The following is a 26,057-nucleotide window of genomic DNA, read 5'->3' on the forward strand; positions in this document are numbered from 1 at the left end:
GCTTAACCAACTGAGCCACCCAGGCACCCCATGAAAAATAATTTTTAGCTTACAGTGAAATGCCAACCTGCTTCCCAATGCTACCCCACATCCACATTCTGCCTTGCTACTTGTGTAGTTGTAGAAAAGGAAATTAACTTCTCTAGTCTCTCCTGTATTTTGGGGAAGAGTAAATAAGCTAACACATACAGCCTGTGTACAATATTCAACACAAAGTAGGTGCTCCACAAATGCTGATTCGTTTTCTTAGTTTAGAAGATTTCTGCTTCAAAATCAGCTCCCTTTTACATCTTTTATGTTAATGAAAGATGTTGGAGTTAGTAGGTCTTTCAATGCTGGTTCTGAGTCCTTGTGCTGTTCTGGACATCAGCCACCTACCTGTCCCCCAATCCCTAATCTCTAACAAGTTTCTGGCCAGGATAAACGTTTTTTTAACTACCTTGGTGAATGATTATCACCATTCTGACTTTGGTAATACAACTTCTTAACCTTCTCTCTGTCGTTCTAGATTCATCACTACGATCTGATCCCTATTTGGCAACCTGTATCTTTCTTGGTTCACATTACTACTTGAGTATATCTATAATTTATCTGTTTGAGTTCTTGTATAGGATATAAGGTAACTACCTATAGGCACACTGACCTGAATTGGGATCTAATAACTGGGTATTATTTATCAGTTTTGTCACTTTGGACCCACCTCTTAACTTTTAATAATCTTTATTTCTTCACTTGAAAATTATAGATAGCAAACCTGACCTCAGAATTAATGTGAATATTAAATGAAGTAAAGCATATTAAGCACTTATCACAGTGGCTGGCACAATTGTATACTCAGGCAATCATTTAATTATGGCAAAGTTAAACACACACACAAGCACATACATGCATGAACACACACAGGCAGAGAGAGAGAAGGAAAGTGATTTAATCTTACTGCAGACACAGACACTACTAAAAATGGCCACGTGAGGAAACTCTGACCTGGGCAGAGTAAGGAATGTATCACCCACTTTTCCAACATGAGGAAAGGTATTAAATTAGAGCTATAATGCCCCAAACCAGGTTATTTTAGCCAAGTTCACATGATGCAATTGTCAAATTGTGAGTGGCAAAATATTTACCAGAAAAGAACACCTTTTCTTAAAAAAGAAATGTAAGTTCATATTAGCTACCCCTATTCCTCCATGATTTAAATCCTATCATTCATTTGAGGAAAATAAATTGAAAAATGCCTCTCCATCCTATCTTCTTTGGGATTTTTCCTTCTTCCTCCACTTATATCAGTATGTGAACTTGTTCCATCCAAATGAGTCTTTAACTCAGTGGAAAAGGATACACAAATATGTGTTGAGGGAATTTATGTCAATGGGCTCTAAAACAAACAAGCAAAAAATATAAAACAGACTGTTCTGTTGTAGTATAACACTGTGGGTTGTCAGAAGTAAAATTGTCTACCGTTGGCATTGTCATCCATCATGTTGCCTAAGCAAAACTGCAATCTCAGAGGAAGTAGGAGGGGTGAGAAGTGACTTAAAATGATTAGTTCCACTCCACAGATGCAGGAGCTGGCGTGCTAAGGACCAAGTCAAGCATCTTAGTTGTGAATTTGTTTGTGAACGTGTCTGTGATTTGCACCATGAGGGAAAATGAAGAGAACATGAAGCCACATTTTAGAACTGCATGTGATGGTAAAAAAATAAGTAGGCTATATTTTATTCTTGTTATTTCCTAACAACTTTGTGGAACCTGCAGACGATCCCCCCTCCCTCTCCTCCATTCATGCTTCCACAAGTCTTCCTGTTAATGTTAACCCTGTTCCCAAAAACAAAATAAACACAATGTAGTTACTATGAGTCAGAAGGATTTAACATTCATTTTTATTATGACCTTCCCAAATGATCACAGTGGCTAAAACCACCAACTCTGAAGGCAGATTGGCTGAATATAAATCTCAGCTCTGCCATTACTTGCCTTGTGGACGTGGGCAAGTTATTTAAGCTTACTTAGTCTTAATTTCTGCATCTAACTTAAAAAAATGTTGAGGATGATAACAGACCTACAACCTATGCTATTCAATTCTGTAGTTGTGGCATAATAGCAAGCATTGATAGTATCTAAAATAATGAGTTCGGCCATGAGCCTATAAAACAGGATCAAGCTATGTTTGGTTAGTGATCCATAGTTGTCAACTGCCTGATTTAGGTCACAGAATTTTAGATAGAGAAGGAACTTTAGGGATCACTTAATTTGACAGCCTTATATTACATATGAGACAACTAGGAGACAGGAAGAAGCTGTACCTTGTCTACCTCCTCTTCACCTCCCCACCCTCCTCCACCAAAAAAAAAAAAAAAAAAAAAAAAAAAAATCACATAGCTAGTGTGAAAGTAACAACAAAACTAGTTGTTTTTCTTATATACCTTATGGTATCATTTTCATCTGCAGAGTTCTTTTTTTTTTAATTTTTTTAACATTTATTTATTTTTGAGACAGAGAGAGACAGAGCATGAATGGGGGGAGGGTCAGAGAGAGAGGGAGACACAGAATCTGAAGCAGGCTCCAGGCTCCGAGCCCGACGCAGGGCTCGAACTCGTGAGCCATGAGATCATGACCTGAGACCTGAGCCGAAGTCGGACACTTAACTGACTGAGCCACCCAGGCGCCCCCATCTGCAGGGTTCTAATAATGATGTCTTATTTTCCAAAAACAAAGGTTTTCCCTGGATTGCATCTCATACTTTCCAGTGCTCTGAAGCTCACTCCCCAGAAGCAGACCAAGAAAGAAAAACTTTTGGGCATGTGATAAGCAACTAAGGGAAATAAGATAGGGAAGTCAGAGTAAACCAAATAAGGGTGAAATTTTAAGCCAAAGCCATTAGGCAGGTAAGTTTGAGCCTGACTTCACGAGGAAACTCTGGAGTATAAATTGCTTAAGGATTGCTCTACTGCCCTACATAATCATTGGTTAATGGGCACCGAGGAGGCTGCAAATTCTCCAGTATTTTCCAGTGGTCCAAAGCTGCCCAGTAGCCCAAGGGGTGGTATACTGAAGAGGGTGAATGCAGGTACTGCTCATAGAAAACACTCCAAAATAATGTGCATGGGGTGGGTGGGTGGTGTGGGGTTGGGAGGATAAAAAAATTATGAGGGAATTTAGGTAGAGCACTAGTTTAGTCTTCTGTATGACCTTAATAACAGAGGAAAATAAATAAATAAACCTGTTTGAAGGATTAGACCAGAAATTTCTGCTGCAAGCTAGCTATTTGAAGTTTTTTGTTTTATTTATAAAAACTCATATTGTATTTTACCTTAACATCTCAATGATTACTTGAGGCTCTTTCCAAAATTATGAGTTTGATTTGCAAGCTTCAAAAGTTGTTTTAACTGATATCTGACTTTTTTAACTTTAAATTTTAGGGTCTTTCTTTCTTTCTTTTTTTTTTTTTTTACCATCACTCTCCTACTCTACTTTCTTTGTTTTCTGGTAGAACATCAGTTTTTATCCAAATAACATCTTAATGGTTTTCTCTTCTCATACCCATTTATACCTCCCTCTCCATATAGAAGGACGGAAGGGGGCAGCCAGTTCCTTGTATGCCACATAACCCCACTCCCTAGAGGAAAAAAAAGAGTAAGCATTCATTTCACTATTCAGGCTTCTTGCAGTAAATTCTTCAGTGCTTTTCCCGTCTAATTTTAAAAGAATCTAAGATGTAATGTTTCTTCCCCACGTCAGTTCAGCTTCACACTAAGATTAAAATGATCTATGATGCCATGGCATTCCTTTCAGATCTCACGCCCCTTTGTACTTGGAAGTGACATACAAGATCCTCTCAAATTACTAGTATGATTTATATAACATGAGAAGTGTTTTGTTTGTTTACTTCGTTTCCTGGTAAAGATCTTACCATATTTTCCCAGTAGTGTTTTGTTTTTTGTCTTTTTTTCCCCTTCTTTATTGCTCCTTGCTCCCTGACCTCTCTGTATTGTTGAAGTTTATATGACTGCTTTCATGCTACTACTGCATACTTAAGTTCCTACAAAACCTAAAATATTTACTATCAGAAAAGGTTTTCTGATCAAAATGATGTGGCAACTATAACATAGCCAATAAATGATCAAAGGATGACTGGATTCCAGATCTTACATCTATTTACATAACTTGAAATCCTCATCCTGATGTCAATGTTTTCCACATCACGACTGACATTGCCAGTCATTTATTTCTCTAGCCAGACACTGGTTTGCCAATGAGGAAACTTACCTCAAATGTTTCCATTACCCACCCTTCTAGGTCCATTTCAAATCACATCTATTTTTTTTTTCAATGCTTATTTATTTATTTTTGAGAGAGAGAGAAAGCACAAGTTGGGGAGGGACAGAGAGAGAGAGAGAGAGAGGGAGACATAGAATCTGAAGCAGGCTCCAGGCTTTGAGCTGTCAGCACAGTGCTCAACATAGGGCTCAAACCCACAAACCATGAGATCATGACCTGAGCCAAAGTCAAATGCTTAACTTGCTGAGCCCAGGTGCCCCCAAATAGCATCTCTTCAGTAAAGGCTTTCTCATTTAATTCTAACCGGTTGTGGTCTATTTTTCCTTCAGTCTTCCTTGGATTAGGTTCTTCTTGGTCTATACCTTTCTTGTGACATTAATATTCTACTGTTTAATTATTTTTTGCTATCCTCCTCACTCTGCTACAACTTAGCTCCTTGAAAGGAAGAATCTTTTTGTTTATCCCAGAATCAAGAACACTTCCAAATACATAGATGCTCAGGATATTCATTGAATTACTGAATTAGATTTTGATACCCTACATATAGAGATGACTTTGCTGTTTTATGATGTTCAGTTTCATCTCATATCTTCTGGGTGCTGGTCACTCACACTAGTGACATTTGATAATTATAGATTCTTAAGAGTTAGAAGGCTTTCACTGTAGCCTAAACTATGAGAATTTCTCTTTCAGAACTTTGACAGATTGTTCCCGCCCAAATTGTTTAGTCAGTTTCCCAAATGTTTTTATACCAGAATTTTTATATACTACCTACATTATTTTTGTCAAATGCATGTGCCACCTGCTCTGTTATTTTTGTCAGTATTTTCTTGAATTTACTCACCTTTAACTTTCATAAATGTATTTTAAAGAAAGGCAGTATCACCACCTTTTGTGTAAATTTAATATTACTGACCATAAATGGAATATAACCATAATAAGAAAGATCAATACATTTGGATCTGAAGATTTACATCTCTCAGTTAAAAATAGAGAAGGAACAAAGTTGTTAGCGGAATGTTGATGACATGTTGCTATCAAACTGAGACTTTCTTGGCAGTTTAATCAGGATGGAAAGAAAGCTGATACATGTTGTGATACTATCCTATTTAAATCTCTGTCCATATATCTACAATCATCTCCTGAAGCATCAGGGTTTACATGCAAACTTCTCAGTAAAGTGCATCTTTGAAGCCTACCAAACTCCCAAAGTACTCACTGCTTCTTGTTGAATTATCATTGGCTCCAACAGCTAAGTCACTTAGTTCTAAACTCTCATTACAATAAAGTATGTCTAGCAAAAAAATAAAATAAAATAATACAATTTTAAAAGTGGACAAAGAGGGGTGCCTGGGTGGCTTAGTCAGTTAAGCATTGGACTCTTGATTTCGGCTCAGGTCAGGATCTCACAGTTTTGGGTATTGAGCCCCACAGTGCGGAGCCTGCTTGGGATTCTCTCTCTCTCCTCTCTTTCTGCCCCTCTGTGCACACATTCTCCCTTTCTCTCAAAATAAATAAATAAATAAATAAACATTTTAAAAAATGGACAAAGGACCTGAATAGACATTTTTCAAAAGAAGACAAAAGAATGGCCAACAGGCACATGGAAAAGTGCTCCATGTCAGTAATCATTAGGGAAATGCAAGTGAAAATCAAAATAAGACATCAACTCACACCTGTTACAATGGCTAGCATCAAAAATACAAAAGATAAATGCTGGTAAGGATGTGGATAAAAGAATCCTTGTCTACTGTTAATGGGATTATAAACTGGTACAGCCACTTTCTAAAACAGTATGAAGGTTCCTCAAAAAATTAAAAATAGGACTATCATATCATCCAACAATTCTACTTCTGGGAATATATTCAAAAGAAATAAAATTACTATGTTGAAGAGATATCTGCACCCTGACATTCATCCATAGCAGCATTATTTACAAGAGCCAAGACATGGAAACAACCTAAGTGTCCACTGATGGATGAATTGATAAAGAAGTTGAAGAACACATACACGATGGAATAAAAACCAAGGAAATGCTGCCTTTTGTGACAACATGATGGAAATTGAGGGGGTTCAATGCTAAGTGAAATAAGTTAGACAAAGACATATACTGTAAGATCTCACTTACATGTGAAATCTAAAAAACAAATAAACAAACAGACTTGTAGAAAAAAGAGACCAGAGTTGTGGTTACCAGAGGTGGAGGGGAGGGGAGGGATAATTTGAGGAAGGTGGTCAAAAGGTACAAACATCTAGTTGTAAAAGAAGTACTAGAGATGTAATCTACAATATGATGACTATAGTTAACACAGCTGAATGGCATATTTGAAAGTTGTTAAGATGGGGCGCCTGGGTGGCGCAGTCGGTTGAGCGTCCGACTTCAGCCAGGTCACGATCTCGCGGTCCGTGAGTTCGAGCCCCGCGTCAGGCTCTGGGCTGATGGCTCGGAGCCTGGAGCCTGTTTCCGATTCTGTGTCTCCCTCTCTCTCTGCCCCTCCCCCGTTCATGCTCTGTCTCTCTCTGTCCCAAAAAAAAAAAAAAAAAAAAAAAGTTGTTAAGAAAGTAAATGCTAAGAGTTATCACAAGAACAAACTTTTTTCCCTTTTTTTGTATCTATATGAGATAATGGATATCACTACACTTATTGTGGTAATCATTTCATAATATATGTAAGTCACATCATTAAGCTATACACATCAAACCCATACAGCCCTATATGTCAATTATATCTCAAGAAAACTGGGAATTTTTTTAAAAAAAGATACATTACACTAATAACAATAACACTAATAGATATTGGCTGTTGGGCTTTCTATCCTGAAAGGCACTGTCTTTATTTTATAATGCAATGGCTGTGCTCTAGGCTACCACATACCACATCCCTCAGTAGGACACTTCCTTTATGGCTGTTAATAATTTATTTGAACCTGAAAGCAAATTCATTTTCTCAGGAAGTAGGAACAAAACGTGTCTTCATGCAGTTTCTAATATGGGAGAATTATGTTAACATGAAAGGAAACATTGGTTGTTATCACCTACTCTTAAGGTTTCCAATTAAAGAAAATCTTCACTCTCACAGACTGACTACTTCCCCTCTCCTCCTTTTCTGCGGAGAAGCTTTCTCAATCACAAAATCTTGCCACTTTCATAATATTGTGAAAGAGAAATAATATTAGAACTTACCTCATAGTATTTTGTGAAAATTAATGAGGTGTAGACAGGTGAGAACACCAGTATCAGGAAAGGTCATTTGGTATCAACAATGACTTATGTGTCATGGTTAAATACCAAACAAAAGTATATTTTTATCATTAAGAAAAATCACATATTAACACTAATTAAGAAGCTATTCTATGATTATTAATATGCTATTCTATTTAAATACTTAGCAAAAATGTTGTGGAATTCATTTATTCAATATATATTGATAAGGTTTTACTATGTGTAAGTAGAGCTAATACAATTATTTGACATTAATATTATAATGTTTTTACTAATAGGTCTTAGTTACTCAAATATTAATTTATGAGGACCTTTTATCCCTGGTTACTCTCATTCATAATTTTATCAATTTATATCATTTTCCTACATGTATTTACTTATGTTTATTCAGTTATACCATGACTTTTTAAAAACAGTTTTCAGGGTGATTGTTTCACATATGATTATGTGAGCTGCTAAAATGTAATGTAGCAATCATCCACCCTTGACATGAATCTGAGAGACCAGATGTCCTAGATTGATATATTCATTCATTCATCCTTACTGGCCAGTTGCAGGGACATTCATGCAAGACAGATATGGTGAATTTGGATTCTTCTTCTAGCAACATTCAAGTCCCCATGTCATAATTTCTGTATCTAAAACATATGGTTAGTAATAATACCTATTGCACCTCTAGTAGATATCTGTGACTTTATCTGTTCAGCATCCATTTCCTCTCTTTCTGGTAACAGAACATTAATAGTCTTACTTTGGGTCATTATTCCTCAACCATTCACAGTCCATATTGTTTGAATATGGTTTATCCCAGCTTCAGGATCCAGGGCAAGTGACTGGTTGATGATAGGAGTGGGATCCAAGCCCCCACAGAATTGGGTGGTGTAACTAAACTGCTAATCTTCTCAGTGTTGCTAAACGAAGCCAGTTTATGGTTATCTTTGGAAGCCAAATTTCATAAAACAGAACTTTGAGCCTTCTCAATTTACCTGCACTCCGAGTTGAACACCCTTAACATGACCTAGTATTCATTTACTTTAGCTAGTTTGAATTTGGTTTCTGTCCCTTTCAATCCCAAGAGCACTGAATAATATACTTCACAGAGTTAAATGAGTAATTGTTGATGTTCATCACAGAATAAACAAGCTAGTAATCAAGCACTCAATATGTATTAGTCATGAATAATAATTGGAATTACAATTTATCAATTAATGAGTGTCTCATACAAGTTAGGTGAATGCAGTGAGCATAGAGAATAATAAAATAAGAATACAAGTCCCTTGTAGAATTAGCAAATGGAGATGTTTCTGAAGGTAATTTAAAGAAAAAACAAAGCAAAACAAAAAAGCAAGACTCTACAATTGGTTTAGATTGAAGTAGGGAAAGGACTAACTTTTCCTTGAAGCTGATGACAGCTGGAGATTTTCACAACCTTCATATGCCCGAGTCCTCTAACTCATGGAGGCCCCATGACATATAAAATAAAACATATTAAAAATGTATATTTCCCATGTGAAATTTAAGTTTGATAATTATAGACATAATATTATGTTTTATAGACATTTAATTAAACATTAATTTCAGCATTTAGTTTGCTTTTCTAATTTGGGGCTAATATGTACATTTTTTTTTCAAGATTCCAGCATTTTTATAGGCCCTCTAAAGGCTTGTAAACCTAGGTTCTCTAATTCAGGCATCTAGTGGATAAATAGTCCTGGTAGAGGAGCATCAGGAAAGGGCCTCAGGGTGGTGTGACCCACATCCTGGAAAACTCCATTGGTCATAGTGGATTACCTATATTTGGCCATCCCTCAAAAATCATCCCTAAGTAACCAACAAACCTGACATAAATTTTCAAAAGTTACTCCTTAGAATCTGCAATGTCACTGCTCGTACATCAGTTTTGTTCCTTCACTTGTATTGATGAGGCACACCTCTCCTCCTCCTTCAGATTTGAAGTGGTTGGTAAAAAGATAAGGGATGTGGTGTTTTGTTACTACTGAGACTGAATACAATTAGTATCCCCAAGGTGTCAGAAGTTAGGCAATTTCCTCATTTAACAATTTTACCTCCATTTGGAGCATCAGTAATTTCATTTTGTACTTTAAGGTACACTTTTTCTGTACTCTTCAAGATCGATTAATTTGAGGTGGTGCTGAAAGGTAAAAGGACCTTCAAAAAAATCTGGTAATTCAAGCCCTGAAAATTTCCTGTTGGTCATCTGATTGTTATCAAATCTCTGTTAGATGCAGAGATCCTTTGGGCTAAGATTTTATTTTGTTATATTAACTCACTAGATGAGACATGCTGAGAACTGACTGTAAAGTAGACAAATTTATGGAAGTTTTATTTATAAAGTTGATAGTTATCAGGAAAGGCCTGAGTCCTTCAGTATTTTCTTATAAATGTACAATCTTATAGTCACTTAATTTTTGCTATTTCCTCATATATGAGAATATTGTAATAACCTTTCATAGGCATATTGTAAGGATTAAATATTATTATTATATGCAGAGAATTTGAAACACTATGTGACACATTCATATTTCTATACTATTATTACATGTTAATTTTCAGTTAAATAGTTTAAATTGGTTTTTATGTCATCAGGCTTACTATGGCCAAGAATTTTACAGAAACTCAGACTTAATGTTAGTCTTAAACTGTTGAAGGAGAAACACTCAGGACTCAGTGAACATAGAATTCACATTTCTAATTCTGTGTGATAAAACATCATTAAGATATAAGCCCATACTTTGCAATTTATAGTAATTTAGAGAAAATTTTTATTTTCCAGTGTCTGTGAAAACAAGGTTTGCCAGACATATAAATAAAGGGCATTTTTAATTAGCATAAGAGAAAAAAATATTTTATAACAGTGAAACTACTCTAGGATCCTTTAGCATACACAAATAAATAAAGGTGCATTAATGCATAAGATATATGTAAATATTGTTTAAAAATGATTTTTATTTGTATATTACACTAGGTTCCAGGAAGCCATATACTTGACACACTTTATTAGTAATTGGTAAGTTTATATTATTGTATGTACTGAAAGTAATAAATGTATATTTTCTTCCTACATAGTGGTTCTGATGTTCTCCCTAGTCTTTAGTATTACTGAAATTTCTAAATATTATTTTATAAGACCCCAATCAATATTTAAAGCTAAAAGATCCATTATTCATTTTAAAAAGTAATAGTACTTTTTTAAATACTTTTTTTGAAAAGTAATCATTTAAAAAGTATTTAAATGATTTGGCAAAATAGGTAACCCATGTTCCATGAAACCTTCCCCAAAATCATCACTGCTGATGATTCACCACCAGCAGCAGGTCAGTGAAACTGACCTGGCACCGTGGGCATATTCCATACTTGTTCTTCATCAGGTAAAAGGCTATGATACAGAATTCCACATTACCCCCTCCCAAAGGAGTTGTGTTAGTTTCCAGGGAAGGAATCAGGGCGGCAGAGGGACAGAGTGCATTACCTTCTGTATTTTATACCATATGCACATAATGTCTACTCTAAAATTAACATACATTTTAAGAATTTAATACAGCTGAACAGTCCTTTATCAGAATATTCTCTTTCCTTGGCTTTTATCACCACAGTATCTTCCTCTTACCTTTTAGGCCAGTCCTAATTTGAGTCTTTTGATGGCTGTAACTGTCTTTTACCAGAAGATTCTCTTCTAGATCCTCTAGTATCCTCATTCTGATCATCCTCCTGACCAAAGTCTTATGTGCTCTTATGATTTAAGTTATTTACACCCTCAGCATCTTCAAACATATACTCATTCATTAAAACATATGTATTAAGTGTCTACTATAGGCACTAGGTACTGGAATACAGCAGTGAGTAAATCAGATAAAAATCTCTGTGATTTTTTTTTAACTATTATTCCATGCAGTAAGATGAAAATAAAATGTGTAAAATATAATACGGTAGTAATATTTTCTAAAGAGACAATACAAAGCAGGAAAGGGCAACAAAGGTGTTAGGATGAAACATGGAAATTTTCTATTGGTCCCACCTCAACCCTCACTTCTGAGCTTCAGGTGCATATATCAAAACATCCAGTGTGCCTTGGATGTCTAGCAGGTACCTTAAACTTAAACTGTGACCCAAACTGAGTGTATTATCCCCAGCAACTTTCTTCCAGCACCACTACTGAACTACTCAAACCAGAAATGTGTGAGTCCTCTTTGGATACCTCTCTCATTCCCTATATTCCATCTGTCACAAAGTGTAGTCAGTTCTATCACATAACTTGGGCCACTTCTCTACATCTTTACTGCCACTATCCTAATTCAGGTGAACATCAATTCTCCTCTGGATTCCTACAAAAACAGATCTCACTACAGCTACTACCATCTTCCTCCAGTGTCACTAAAACTCATCCTGTCATTCCCCTACCTCAACGATCAATGGTCCCAAATTGCTACTGCCCAGATCTCTAACTGCATCACTCTTGGGACCACTTACCCTTCTCCTTTAGTCTCAGGGTTCTTCCTTCATTCTTCATCTATGCTATCCTCTCTTGGCCCAAGATATTTGCACATACTATTTCTTCTTCCTGGAACATTCTTCCCCCAACTCTTCATTAGGCTAACCCATCTTTCAAATCTCAATTGAAGCATGAATTTATCCAGCAAGTTTTATTCAAATACTCAAAATGGTTTATTTGCAGCAATTATGGATTCCATAATATCCTGTCTTTCCCACTTTACACATCATGCTACACCAGTTATTACTTCTATAATGGCTCTACCCATGTGGGAGTGTGAACTCCAAGAGGATAAGGACCATGTCTGCCTTTACCACATGTCATCCCCAGCGCTTGTCAAATAATGTTTGACATAGAGTAGGTGCCCAGTACATATTTACTGAATAAATGAATGACTATTTTAGTAAAGATTAAGGGCAGATGATTGATGATTGCTTTTATCTGGCATTTATATGCTTCATGCACAGAGATGATTTTGAGTCATGATCTCTAAATAGTACTTACAATTTTGCCTTCTCATTGTGTATCTGGGATCACAGAGGATGCTCTTCAGCAACTGATACATCTTCAGATTCCAGTAGTGCCCTCCTTTGCACATTATTGTTCCAATGTTCACATTCCTAGGTAGCGATATCAGTCTTCCGGAGAGAAGTCCTAGAGAAGTCCTAGAAGTCTGCTGTACAATAAAGACCCATTTCAGGTATAAGTTGATCTCAGGTTTATAGCTAGTGTAAATATCTCTTTGATTATGTTAGTAACATCTATTGGTAATAGATATCCCTGAGATGTTACCACATAGAGAAAATATTTTTTCTCCTTTTGATTGGTTTCAATAAATTGCCTTTTTAACCTTATCTTAATTCCCTTGAAATGTCTGTTTCTCTCTTCTCAAGCCAGTCTACGATAATTGCATTAAATTTATGTCCACTCAGACTATATAGATTAATGCTATTAAACCTTGTTTGTTTTCCTGTCCACTCATTATGCTTTATTATTAAAAATTATTAATATTTTTAAATTTCATGCCAAATGCTCCGCATATATTTATGTCATTCTAAAATCAAATGGAGAAGGTGCAATTATCATTCTCAGTTTTACACAGGAGTAAACCATGGCTTAGAGAGGCTAACTGACCTGTCCAAGTCACAAAGATAGGAAGTATTCAAACTGGGATTTAAACCCAAAGTTCTGCCTCCAGTTCCTTTGAAACTCTCAGTTTGCACTGTGCTATTGTTTTACATGCTGAGACACAAGTTATTTTAACTCTTTGCCCACCTCTCCCTTAATTTTCTGTATAAGGTAAGCCTTCAATAAGTACTTGTTTAACTCTTCACTGGGCTGTTATTATTACTGCTGAATGACAGTATTTGTGGTACTGTTCTTTTTACTGATTTTTTCTTTCCCAACCCAAACTGAAGAGAGCATACGCGGGAGAGGCTGGCAGTGCAGAAAGTGCAACAAGGATAAATAAAAGTCGGAAGGAAAATACAAGATTGCTAGGGTTTCACCAGTTAGTTACTTGGGGTTCAAACTGCTTTAGGAATCCGCTGGACGTAATGCTAGTAATCTAAACTTTGTTCTTCCTTCAGGACGTTCGCTTGTGTAAAAGATTCCCATTGTAGAGAAATGTAAAAAGAAATGGAGGAAAATTGGCAATTTTGCTCTATCATGGGTCTATATTTTGGTTCCTGTAACTCGCAACCTGAGTAATTAATGATGGAAGAATTACAGATTTCACCTTTCTCGTTTATGGCGCTGATTTTCACCTGTCCTTAATTCAGAAACTCCCTTACTCTGTGAAGACACACAGCTCTTCCTTCCCGCTCGCGTTTCCTCCCAGGGGCGCTTTCGGATTCCCGCCTCAAAGCCCTCCCGCCTCCACCCTCCCCTCGGAGTCATTCCCCCAAGCCTCCCCAGGATGACCCTCTGACCTAGGCGGGGGAGGAGGGAGGTTGTCCGGAGGTAAATGGGTCAGGAGCAAGGCTCGGACCTGGACCGCGGGGAGGCCCGGGTGCTGCGGGGACCGAGAGCCGGCCGAGCGCCGCCAGCCCCTGCCTCGGCTGCGGGCGGCGAGCGCCCCTCCTCCTCTCCGACTTGGCCGGCAAGCGCGCGCCTCCCACTCCCGCAGCGGCCGAGGGCTCCTCGGGCCGGGGGAGCTGCGCCGCGGCCGAGAGCCGGCAGCCGCCAAGGTCTCGGTCGTGGGAACCAAGGCTGTCTAGTCTAGTGGTTAGGGACGCTGGCTTTGGAGTCCAATTCTGTTTCCACCTCTCGCCTCCTAGGTGACCTTGGGCGAGTTGCTTCGCTTCAGTGTGCCAGTTTCTAAATCGATATGGGGAAACTGAGGTGAGGGTTAAATCCTAGGATTGTCGTATTAACAAAGCACTCCAGGCAAGTAGTAAGCGCCCAGTTAATAGACAGCAACGGTCAGCCCTCAAGAGTGAGAAGCGAAAACTGCTCTGGGTCCAAGGATGTAGGTTTGCGCTCTCGCTTTTCCAGTTCTGCACCGAGGAGTAGGGGGAGGGGCCGCCGGGAGCACCTGCCCTCCCTCCCCTCCCCCCCTGTTCCAAGATAACTCGGGAGTAGCGGGGAGGCATTCGTTCCAGCCTTGGGTTCAGGCTCCTTAACGCGGCCCAGATCCCCCAGCCTAGTGGCAGCCCGCGGCGCCCGCGGCACGTCTCTCTCCCGCGAGCTGAGGAAACATTTCTGCCCTGAATTGAGTATCTCCCTCCCTCTCCGACCACAGAGCTCGCTCGCTGCCACCTCTGGGACTCGGCAGCCGTGGGGAGTCCGGCAAAGCCTCGGGCGGGAGGGAAGAGACAACCTCAGGGTGTGAGAGTGTCCCCCCGCCCTGGGAAGGGAAGCGAGGACGAAGGTTGGCGCGGAGACCGGGGGAGAACACCGGGCCCCCTGGCGCTCCTGGGCCCCATCCTCATTTTGCTGCCTTCTAGGGACTGCTCTGGCTTTTCCCGTCCCGAGGCACACACATCCCCGGAATAGCCAGGTGTCCCAGGCCGCCAAACGCCCGGCTCTCCGCCCAGGGCAGAGAGGCCAGAGGCTACCGCTCAGCACGCGGCGGGAGTGGGCGGCGAGCGCCAGCAGGCGAGGTAAGGAGGGGCGGGGGGCGGGTGGGGAGAGTGCCTGCACGTGCGCGCGCCTGTGCGCGTGCTCCGAGGGGGCGTCGGGGGTGGGGGTCCGCCCCAGGGCCACCCGCCCTTCCTGCACCGTGTCCCCGCCCCAGCCCCCTCGCCCCCTGCACCCAGGCTCGGGTGCTAGCCACGCGCGTTCCCCACGCCCCCGTGTCCCAGCACCCCCTGATCCAAACCCCACCCTCCCCACTAATAATTTCCCAATGCAGAATCAGACCGAAACCTGGAGAGAGAACGTTGCCTTTCTGCTCCCCTCGCCCCCCCCCCTTTCTATAAATAATCCGGACTAGCGGGTCAGGCACGTCACACGGCAAGAAACCGGGACCCCGACGTTTTCTTCTCTGGGAATAGGGGGTAAAGGGTGAGGAGAAGGAGAAAGAAATCGCTCGTGAGTAGTGAAGAAAAGCGTGCTCCTTGACTCCTAGAAGAGACCAGGCACCATTTTATTCTTTTCTTTTTCTTTCTTTTTTATTTTTCTATTTCTTATTCTCTAACCCCCCTCCCCGCCCCAAATCCAATGGATTGCTCAGCACTTCTCCCATTGGTTTCTTTCCTCCCTCCCCCTTCGACTACTGCACCCACCGTCCCTCCCCCCCAACCCCCGCCGCACAACCCCCACCTCCAGCACACGTCTCGCCCCACGCAGGGGATGCTATTCTCCAGGAAATAAAGTTCAAACTCCTCGCCTCATAGGCTTGCTGAGACCAGAAATGGGCTCCCAGGCACCCGTCTTCCACTAGCACTCCACACCTGCTGTCTTTTAAATTCCTAATCTGGTTTTGCATATTTAAGAGGAAACATACATACACGCCCCAAAAACCCACAACCCGTGAGGTGCAAAACTGCCTCCCGCAACTACCAAAACTTACCCGAGGCTCTAGTTGTTTTTGTCTTAACGGAAGGAAAACAAAGATTTTACTCTGGGCCCTCCAGTGGGGTGATATTCAACTATGTATATGTTGTACACATATATGTTTTTTCTTTCTCCCCTTTAATTTTTTTTTTTTTTTTTTTTTTTTTTTTTTTTTTTTTTTTTTTTTTTTCCTTAGCAAGAAAATCTGCTCGGTCCCAGGCAGCCGCCGCTGCCCCTTTGATGTTTTGGTACACCGTGCGCATGCGCCTCACATTAGAATTACTGCACTGGGCAGACTAAGTTGGATCTCCTCTCTTCAGTGAAACCCTCAATCCCATCAAAAACTAAAGGGATGTGGAGAGTCCGGAAAAAGGGCTACTTTGGGATTTGGTCATTCCCCTTAATAATCGCCGCTGTCTGTGCGCAGAGGTAAGTGTGCCCAGCATTTCTCTTTTTCATTTCACTTTGAAGGGCTCTGTCTGCATACCTCCGTGAGCAGGGATCTGTAGTGAGAGGATCGGATAGATGCTGAAGACGCTGTGCCTGCTGCCTTATTGATGCCTGTTTATTGTCTTTTCTTTTTTTTTTTTTAGTGTCAATGACCCTAGTAATATGTCGCTGGTTAAAGAGACAGTGGATAGACTCCTGAAAGGCTATGACATTCGTCTGAGACCAGATTTTGGAGGTAATGGGGTTGCCTTGGAAATAAGAAACAGCCTAGTTATAGCCTAAGCTGTCTTTTGAGCTTTGTGTGCGCTGTGCCTTCCCTCTCCCTATTGTTGGCTGCATGTGGTATATCGGATGTGTCTCTGTGTTACCATATTGAGAAAGTGATCCAAACTTAAGCCTATTTGTCAGTATCCAGCACTTAGATGGTCTTTCAGTGAGACTCTCTTAGAGTTTATAGGTGACTGCTGTTCTTCACCTTCACTGCTAAAATCCTTTGCTTCACCGTCTTTGCTTCATTGAGATACCAGCCTCTTAAGTTTAGTTAATGGTGTACCCAGAGAACCTGGCTTACTGGAGGCCATCGTGAACATTTTTGAGAATAAAATGTGCAGGCAATTGGTTGAAAAGTGGCATTAATCCCCTGTGCCCGCCTACTTTGGAAGAGTTCTGGCATGGTTTAAAGTGGCTGGTGTCTGGGTATTCTCCAGTCCTGGAAGCCCCACTGCTTAGGGCGGTGTGAGGGAGGGGGGGTTCGGGAGCGCCAGAAGGTAGGTGGGGAGGTACGTGGGAGAAGGGTGAAGGACCCCTTGCTGCAGCCTTAGATACACTGTTATGCCCATTTAATTTTGCTTTAGACTCTTATGAAGCTCAAAGAGTTAAACCTGCTCACTGAAGGACAGTGGGAAAGAATGAGGAGGAGGGGGTTTTAGTGCAATATATAAAATTCCCTTGAGCTAGACTGATTCCTGTGCTTCTGTGAGTTATGTGTATTCTCACACTGAGACAGCTACATATGTAGACAGAATTGGAATCTCTTCCACAAAGGCACGTGTGTGCGTGTTCCATACAGCGTTTCCTAGAGGAGTGCCTGGCACTCTTTTTAAAAAGGAGCAATGAGGGTGAACAGTGGGGGAGGGATCTGGGGCAGAATACCCCAAGCCCAGGGACTACTCTTGCTGAGAATGAATGAAGTTCTGAGAAATCACGTGGCTGGCCATCTTGGTTCGCAGGTCCCCCTGTGGCCGTGGGAATGAACATTGACATTGCTAGCATCGATATGGTTTCCGAAGTCAATATGGTGAGTACTGAGGTTTATAGTTGTACCTCTGCAGACCTTCATTTGGGGACAGGAAGTAAGAAGGGGTCAGTCAGTGGGGGTGGCATAAGCATGAGTAAGCATATGAAATGGGGATGAGGGCTGGGCATTTTGCTTTGGAACCCACTGTGTTTGAGGTTTCAGAGCCCTTGCTTTTTGGTCCCTAATGATTTTTCCAACCTGGTTCGGATACTTGAGAATTGGTACAGAGCAAGTAAAATGCATCATAATTCATGTGCAAAACACAACCACATGCACAAGATCCCTTGCAGAAGCCACATTTCCTAAGGTTTATTGAGGAACCAGGTTCATCAGGTGATTTTCTGAGTTTGGAGTGGGGTCAGGAAAAGAGGGAACGGTTTTGAGGCTATTTCACAAGGAATATAATCTTACAAACTAAACTGTCGCTAATAGACTAAATAAATGACCCTGGGATACAGATGTCCACTTGTTGCTTTCAGAGATGGCCTTTTTACAAGCTGATGGCTGTCACCTCCCCCCACAATTGTTCACCTGCTCTTTTAATGTCTCTTCCCCACAAAAATAAATTAAAAAATTGTCCACCCTGTGTTCTGAAGGTAGGCTCAGACCCATGTGCCCTATCTAGTCACTTTTTCAATGTTGTACACTGCATGTCCTAAGCTTATACAGTTAATGGACAGCAGCACTCCTTAGTGGCTACCTCCTTGGAATTGGGGCAAATGCTGAGAAAAAGCCTCTCTCTTCCTGACCAGGGACACTTGTGGGGGGTTTGTTTCATGCAGGAGCGCCCCCTGCTGCCCATGTGGGGGCACTGCAGACAGATAAAACCATGACAAGTGTCCTAGATACCCCAGAATACTTGGGCTGCTTCTTTCTCCAGTGACTTTTCTACTCTGTGTTGTTAAAGTTTTCTCCCTTGGAAAAGTCTGTCTAGAAAGGCCACATTTGACTGTAAGATGGTAATGTTACTTTCAATACTGAAAGCACACCACACATTTCAGAAGACTGTTGTGGCATGGTTCTTCCTAGAAATGAAATGCACTAATAAAGAAAAGGGTGTAGTGTGTAAAGTTTTATGTAAAAGACTTCTCAGCCAGCCATCAGGACTTGAAAGTTAGGACATTTACTAATTAACTCAAGAGAGCAAAAGTAGTTGATATGTTCTTAATATTATGCAGATTTTCATATTCCCAGAGTTTAAATAGAGAGAAAACTCAAATAACTAACCTCATCCCTATACATTGTCCAAAGACAGGTGATAGTCATTAGCATTATGACATTATAAAACATAACTACTCCAGGGAACATTCAACTCTTTCTATAAAGTTTCCACAAAGTTTTAATGCCATGTATCTTCTTATATTCTAATTATTGGGAAGGCTTTTTTTCATATAGGATATAAACACAGACTGAGACAATATTGGGTGATTCAGAACCACAGATTTCCCACATATTATGAAAATTCCCTGTGTGTCTAGAGAATACATTTTCCTTGGGAAACTAATTTCTCAGATGCACAAATATTCGCTTTTGTGGAATTCTAGAGGTCTTTCATTAGTTTAAATTTTGAGTTTTACTAGAAAAATTTAAAAAGGTCCTAATGTGGGTACTTCCTAAGTCCCAAAGACTTGAATCTAAATTGTGTTGCTAGACACAAAGTGATAACAGAAATCAGGTGTGGTTCTGTGCGTCCTGCATGTGGTTAAATTGGGCTGCTTTCTTTTGCCTTTTGATTTATGTTATTTTTTTACAACCCTCCTCTTTGGAGCATCACAAAAATGGTGTCCTATGGAAAATTAGGAAATAGATTCTAAACAAACAATGATGAGATGATAGGTCACCTGTGATAGGTCAGCTATGAACTTGGATATATTATATCCCCCCCAACTGTTTAGCTGTTTAGAGTAGTGCTGTGCTGTGTGTGTGTGTGTGTGTGTGTGTGTGTATGTGTTTTAAATTTTGTTCACCTTTTACCTGCATACAGCATTTTGGAAAGGTGTCTGAGCTGGACACAATGCCAAGACCTGCTAGTCAAAATATAGACCCAGCTAAGGTGGGGTGACATCTCTTAAAGCTGTTTACTGTTGATGAAAAATCATGGGATGTTGAAAGTGCAAAAACAAATGTCAGGTTGTAAATAGGCCAGTACTGCAGCATTAATGATTAGAACGAAATGTTAAAAATTCCATGCCAGATTCCTTTCTTAGCCTACTGCTACCACATGTGGACTTGTCCAGACACATTTTTTACTTGTTGAAAAATTAACACTTATTTCAGCTAACATTATAGTGACTTAAATTAATCCTTCAAAGAAAAATTTTGTGATGTATGTTATTTTTAAGTATGCTTATTTGATTTGAAGCAACAGATGGGAAATTTCATCATTGGTGTGTAAATAAAATAAAGATGTTTGTGGCATATTACCTCTAGTATAGGGGTCTAAAAGTGTTAATATGTCTTGATTATTTTTAGTTCTGAAAGAATGGTTGATTATTTAAATGAAACCTCAAAAGTGATTAACATACATGTTTTTGCCTCATTATCTTTTATTACCTGCAACCTCTGGTAATTGTAACTTTCTTTTACTATGGCGAATCTTCCTTTGAAGGATGGTAGGCTCCAGACCATTTAGATTGTCACTGACTCATTTGTACCGAAGGAAAAGAGACATGTCAATGTGATACTCTTGGTAAATGACAATGATCGAAAAATCTGAACCAAATCAGGAGGCTTGAATACTAGTTCTGCTTCTGCTGCTCAGTCATCCTCAGGGAATTCACAGATGGACAGGGCTAAATTTCCTCACCTGTTAAAGAGGAGGAATAGTCCCATTGTACCTATTTCAGGTGACTACCAGAATTAACAAAACTAAATATGTGAAAGTGTTGATGTTCCGTGAACATAGCTTATGTAGAAGACTGAATAACAGGCTATCATTCAAGAAAATTTGTGTCCACTCCAGATGCTGCCCTAAAGGTAATATACTAGGTCTCAAGTTTGTTTTTTTTATTTTTTTTTTATGTGTGAATTGAGAGGGGACATATTAATTTGACTTCCAACTCAAAGTTATATGTATTTCTGGTTTGGTTTATTTGGTAGCTCTGTTGAGTACAAAAAAGTTCCAGGAAAACATGGAAATCTAGCATAAATGTAAGGAAAATGCAGAATTCCTAAATGTCATACAGTTGTGAGTTCTTACTCGTGAAGGTGAGGACGGTAGCTTACTCAGGTGACTGTTGGCCCAATGCTAGATCTGATTTCAATTAGAATGCTCCTGAGTGGAAAGCTTGGCTCTAGAATGAAATATTTTTAGATGTCTTGGTTACATTGGCAGGGATCTTTTTGTTAAGGTTCTTTGATGAAAAGTGCATTTTAAGATCCAAAATTGGCTCTGAGAATTATGGACTGAAATAGCTTTCTCTTCATTTAAAGTAGATTCTTCTCCATCTTGAAACAACACATTTGCCAACCAAAGAGTGAAGCAATATTTCACTTTTGAGGAAAGAGTTCTAGTAAACACACACACAAATTACCTTTTTATGGAATGGCAAATGAAGAAAACTGCTGCCTTTTTTTTTTAAAACAGATGTTTTCTTGCATCACCAGATGCACAGTTTAAAATTCAATTCAACACAAATGCTTATTTAGCAGCTACTATGATCCAGCCATGTTGTAGGCCTCAGAGACAGAGCAATGAACAAAATTGATTTGTTTCCTGACCTCATGAGACTTAATATCTAGGTGCTCACTATTCTTAATTCTTCTGTAGACTCTTACTGTACTTATGCTTAGCATAGTCTTATCTTTTCTTTAAAGCTTTTTTATGAGCAGCTAAATGAGTACCTAGTGGTCTGTATTTCCCATGAATTCCTTTGTCACTTCTTGGTTTCACCATTCATTTGTTATTTGCCATTTCAAAATGCTGTGTGTGTTACATATTCATTCTGTTTTCCTGATCATGTTATAAACTACATGTAGACAGTTATAATATATCACTCCATGTGGTTTTGCTCTATACACAATGACTGGTTGGATGTTAGACTCTGGGTGAATGCCACAAATATTGGGTAAACTATTTGTTTTCATAGCAGCAATTTGTTATTATTCACTAGACACCGTACCATATATGTGGAGAAACAGAGCATAGAATCCTAGTCCTCAAATTCAAGGCATTCGTTGTTTACTATAGAAAAAATCACAATACAGGATTATAAGTGCTTTGAAAGAGGAAATACAAAGGGTATATTGGGAATGCAGAATACTAAGATATTACATAGAAATTTATAGGTGAAGAAATTAACTAGAAATTAAAGGACTGTGGATAGATGTTCCAAGTAGAAATAATGGCACATAGGAGAAAAAGACACAGAAAAATAAATGGGGTTAGGAATTTGCAAGTAACCTTGACTGGAATTGGGAGTGGGAGTAAGGAGGTGATAAAAGCTTGTATTGAGATCACAGGTGGTGATCAAATTATAGAGACCATTTTTGCAGCTTGAAGTGTTAAATTTTGTTCCAAAGACTGTAGAGATCCATGAAAGGATGTGAATAGGAGAATTGCATGAACAGATTCACACTTCAAGAAGATGCTTCTGAAATATGAAGAGTTAAGCAAGACTTAAGTTGGGGGATAAGATGAGAACTCACTGCAAAAATCCAGGAAGAATTGATGAATTGAGGCAGGGATGTAAAATAGAAGAAAGAAAAACAGCACATTTATGAGGTAGAAGCAGAAGGACCTGGTGAATCCCAAATTTCTGATGGTACTATTTATTAATATTCAGAAACAAAAGGGGCATCCAAGTTGGAGGCGGGAGTGAGGGATTAGGTATACGGGCAGATGGTGAGCTCAGTTTGGGATATGTTGACTTTTCAACACACATGAAATCTCCCAGTGGGGATTGGGAAATACAGGTCTAGAGCTACGTAAAAAAGTCATGACTAGAGAGGTGAGCTTCTACATTGTCACCGTATAGGTAGTATTTATAACAGTATGAATGGACAAAATTAAAAAGGGAAAGTGAAAATACAGCTACAGTTGGAGATCTGGTGAGCACAAGTCGAGGAACACTGAAAAGGAGTCCACAAAGAGTAACAAGGAGCTAAGCAACAATCAGAGAGTTAGGAAGAGAACCTACAGATAACAGTGTTTTGGAAGTGTGGAGGTACAAGAGAGTTTAAAAAAGAAGGAAGTTATCAGTTGTGTCACATGCCAAAATGATCAATTGAAATAAGTTGTGAGATTCATCTACCGAGTGTAGTAGTAACAAGAGCTCACTGGTAAATATAGAGGACCTTTGGTAGTTGGGAACTATACTTTTGAAAAGTTTGGATCCGAAGTAAAATGGGGAGAGAGCAATTACTAAAAGGAGTGATATATAATTTGGAGAAGTTTCCTTTGGAAGGGAGCAGGTTGCAGATACAACACAGGAGATGGGTGGGGCGGCGGGACAGGAAGCTAAAGGCTCACTTAATTGAAGACCTCTGTATTCTCTCCAACATGGGAGACATTTCCTATTGAGAATAGAGGAGGTTAAAATTGGCCTCTGTGGAGAAAGGGTAAGTAAGTGAGGTTACCTGGGACACACAGAAGGATAGCCAAGAAGCAATGAAGCATGGTGAAGTGTATATGAACACTCTCCGACTACAGGCAGGCTTAAGCCTAAGTGAATTATGCTTAGAAGTTCTCCTACCCAACTTTTAGCAAGCTATTATGTTCTCTCCTTTTTCTTCTACTCCTTTGCGCCATCATCCCCTCTCCCTCTCTTGTATATTACCCAACATTTTCCACGTCATGTAACACAAATAGAATAGAATAAAGCTAGTGCTTATTGAGTTCTTAACTCATGTAAGTATTCTGTTGATTTGCATTATTTCATCCAATGCTCCTATAAAAACAGTGAGGTAGCTACATCAACCTACTTACAAAAGAGGAACCTGAGGCCAAAAGAGGTTAAGTGACTCGTTCAAGGTCACACAGCTAACAAATGATTGACTTCACATTGCTTGATCTTAACCATGCTGCAGTTTTAAGTTGTAGCAAAGACTCGTTAAAAAAAATCATTTTCATTCCTTGAGAACCCTGTTTTGTTGTAGTTGCTATTTTTTGAAAGAGTGGATAGATCAGAGAAACTAATCATAAGATGATACTCCTCACTCTCTTCGCCTTAAAAAAAAAATCTTAATTTTATTAGTGATTCCAAGTAGGTAGTTTATTCAGTATATATTAAATATAAGAAATGATACCCATCCTTGAGAAACACATACTTTAAATTACATCTGTTGAGCATGATTTAAACCATGCAATAAAGGAAAATTTATATAAGATCCAGAATATTTCATGTGTTGTAATTTCTGTCATTATGAATGGGTGCTGTTTGGTTAACTTGTCTAATAATTTTCTTTTGCCCTAGAAGAATCTATCAGATAACAATTAAGGCCAGTAATTGCCAGAAAATACTGGCTGCTATATGTTTATGAATCATAATCTCAGGGGTTATGGGCTGTGAGTGGACACTGTGTGAAAACACCACACCCTTTCCCCCCCTTTTTGTTATCATAAATACCTCATTTTCAATTGAACTTTTTTTTTCATTGAGAACACATTTTTCTGATTTCTGGTTAATTGCTTCTGCAGATAATTCTCCTAAAGGTGGTTGAATTCTTTTCCTTTTCTTCCCAGAGCTTTCCTTCCTCCATCCCATGTAGTATAAATGAGACTCATTATAAAGATTACATCTCTAGAAGACTTACCTATTTTAAAACATCTATGACACTTGATATTGACAGTTTATAAGTCTATTTTTTCTAGTTAACTCTTAGGGCAATTTTTTTGCTGTTACCTTGTGGGTACCCTGAACAATGCTCTTGCTTAACTATGGGCATGAAATAAAGATGTGATAATGGGCTTCCTCTGCAGGAGACAGCAGGCTAAGGAAGTATCTCAAGTTTCATGTTTTAGTGGATCATGTGTGCTTCGGAAGTGTGCTCCTCCAAGTAATTAAGTGGTTGTGGGAATTTTTTAAGAATGTAAATCAAAGTGTTTTTCCTAACTATATGGGAAGGGTGTATATATGTTAACTTTGGCGAAGGGCACGATTTGTTTTATGATCATTCTATAACAAAGTTTCTTACCTTCAGCCTTGCTGTCACTTTGGACCAGATACTTTTTTGTTGTGAGTGGGCGGTCATGTGCATTATAAGAAATTTCATGGCATTTCTTGCCTCTACTCCACTCGGCTGCCAGAAGTACTCCTGCTGTTGTGAAAACCAAAAGTGTCTCCAGAAATTGCTAAATGTGCCATGTGGGGTGAGGGGATTGTCCCCAGTTGAGAGCCACTGGTGTAAAGAATGGTGTTGTGGTTTTGTCTCTAAGCAACTAGAGAAAAGAGATTTGTCACTGAGATTTTCTCATTGATTTTGTGCTTCGTCACCATTTTCATTTATGTTTGGTGGTACATTGTGACAAAACCAATTTGAAAATACCAACAAATATCAAAAGCAAAAATTACCCATATCCCTATTATTTTATTAAAACTGTGTTTTAATTTGTATTACCTTCTAGCTCTCGTCTATTAGTTTATTCATGTTTTACACATTGCACTTGTTTTGTAGAGATAATTTTATAGTCTGTATTTTCACTTAATACACCATGCATATTTTTACAGATTTATGCTTTCTTTATAAAAAATACACATCTCTACTACCACCAGTGTAAACTGGTGGGTATTTTTGCTCGATCTTACAAACATATAATGAATATATTGACATTTTATTTTTTATTCATTCTGAATTTTTTGAGAAACAATTTTAAAATATATTTTATAGATTATTAGTCATAATTATAGCTATCGATTATTTAAAAATAAACTTATTTTATCTTTTAAATTTTTCTTTTAATGTTTATTTATTTTTGAGAGAGACAGAGCACAAGCAGGGGAGAGGCAGAGAGAGAGAGGGAGACACAGAATACAAAGCAGGCTCCAGGCTCTGAGCTGTCAGCATAGAGCCTGATGCAGGGCTCGAACCCATGAACCATGAGATCATGACCTGAGCCGAAGTTGGACGCTTAACTGACTAAGCCACCTGGGTACTCCCATATTTACTTTTACTTTTGCACCATTAACAATAATATACAAATCACATACAAAATAGAGAACTGGATTTAAGTAGCGTATAAATTGAAATTTTAAAAAATGATATATCAAGTTGACTCATATTTACACAGCCACTCTTTACTGTTTCTATTCTGATATTAATCAGTTTTTCCAAAATCAATTTACACTTTTCAGATGACAAAAA

General features: G+C 39.1%; 1 protein-coding gene and 1 long non-coding RNA gene across 2 annotated transcripts in view; both read left to right on the top strand.

Annotated features, from left to right (window-relative positions):
• LOC125934465 (uncharacterized) overlaps positions 1-26,057 on the top strand; it is a 362,030-nt gene that overhangs the window by 52,801 nt on the left and 283,172 nt on the right. The window lies entirely within an intron of this gene.
• GABRB2 (gamma-aminobutyric acid type A receptor subunit beta2) overlaps positions 16,162-26,057 on the top strand; it is a 241,516-nt gene continuing 231,620 nt past the window's right edge. The window contains exons 1-3 of the mRNA XM_049647833.1: positions 16,162-16,438; positions 16,603-16,694; positions 17,689-17,756. Coding sequence (XP_049503790.1) covers positions 16,362-16,438; positions 16,603-16,694; positions 17,689-17,756 — 237 coding nt within the window. The 5' untranslated portion in view covers positions 16,162-16,361. The remainder of the gene's footprint in view (positions 16,439-16,602; positions 16,695-17,688; positions 17,757-26,057) is intronic.

Source organism: Panthera uncia, assembly GCF_023721935.1.
Source record: "Panthera uncia isolate 11264 chromosome A1 unlocalized genomic scaffold, Puncia_PCG_1.0 HiC_scaffold_17, whole genome shotgun sequence".
NCBI lineage: Eukaryota > Metazoa > Chordata > Mammalia > Carnivora > Felidae > Panthera > Panthera uncia.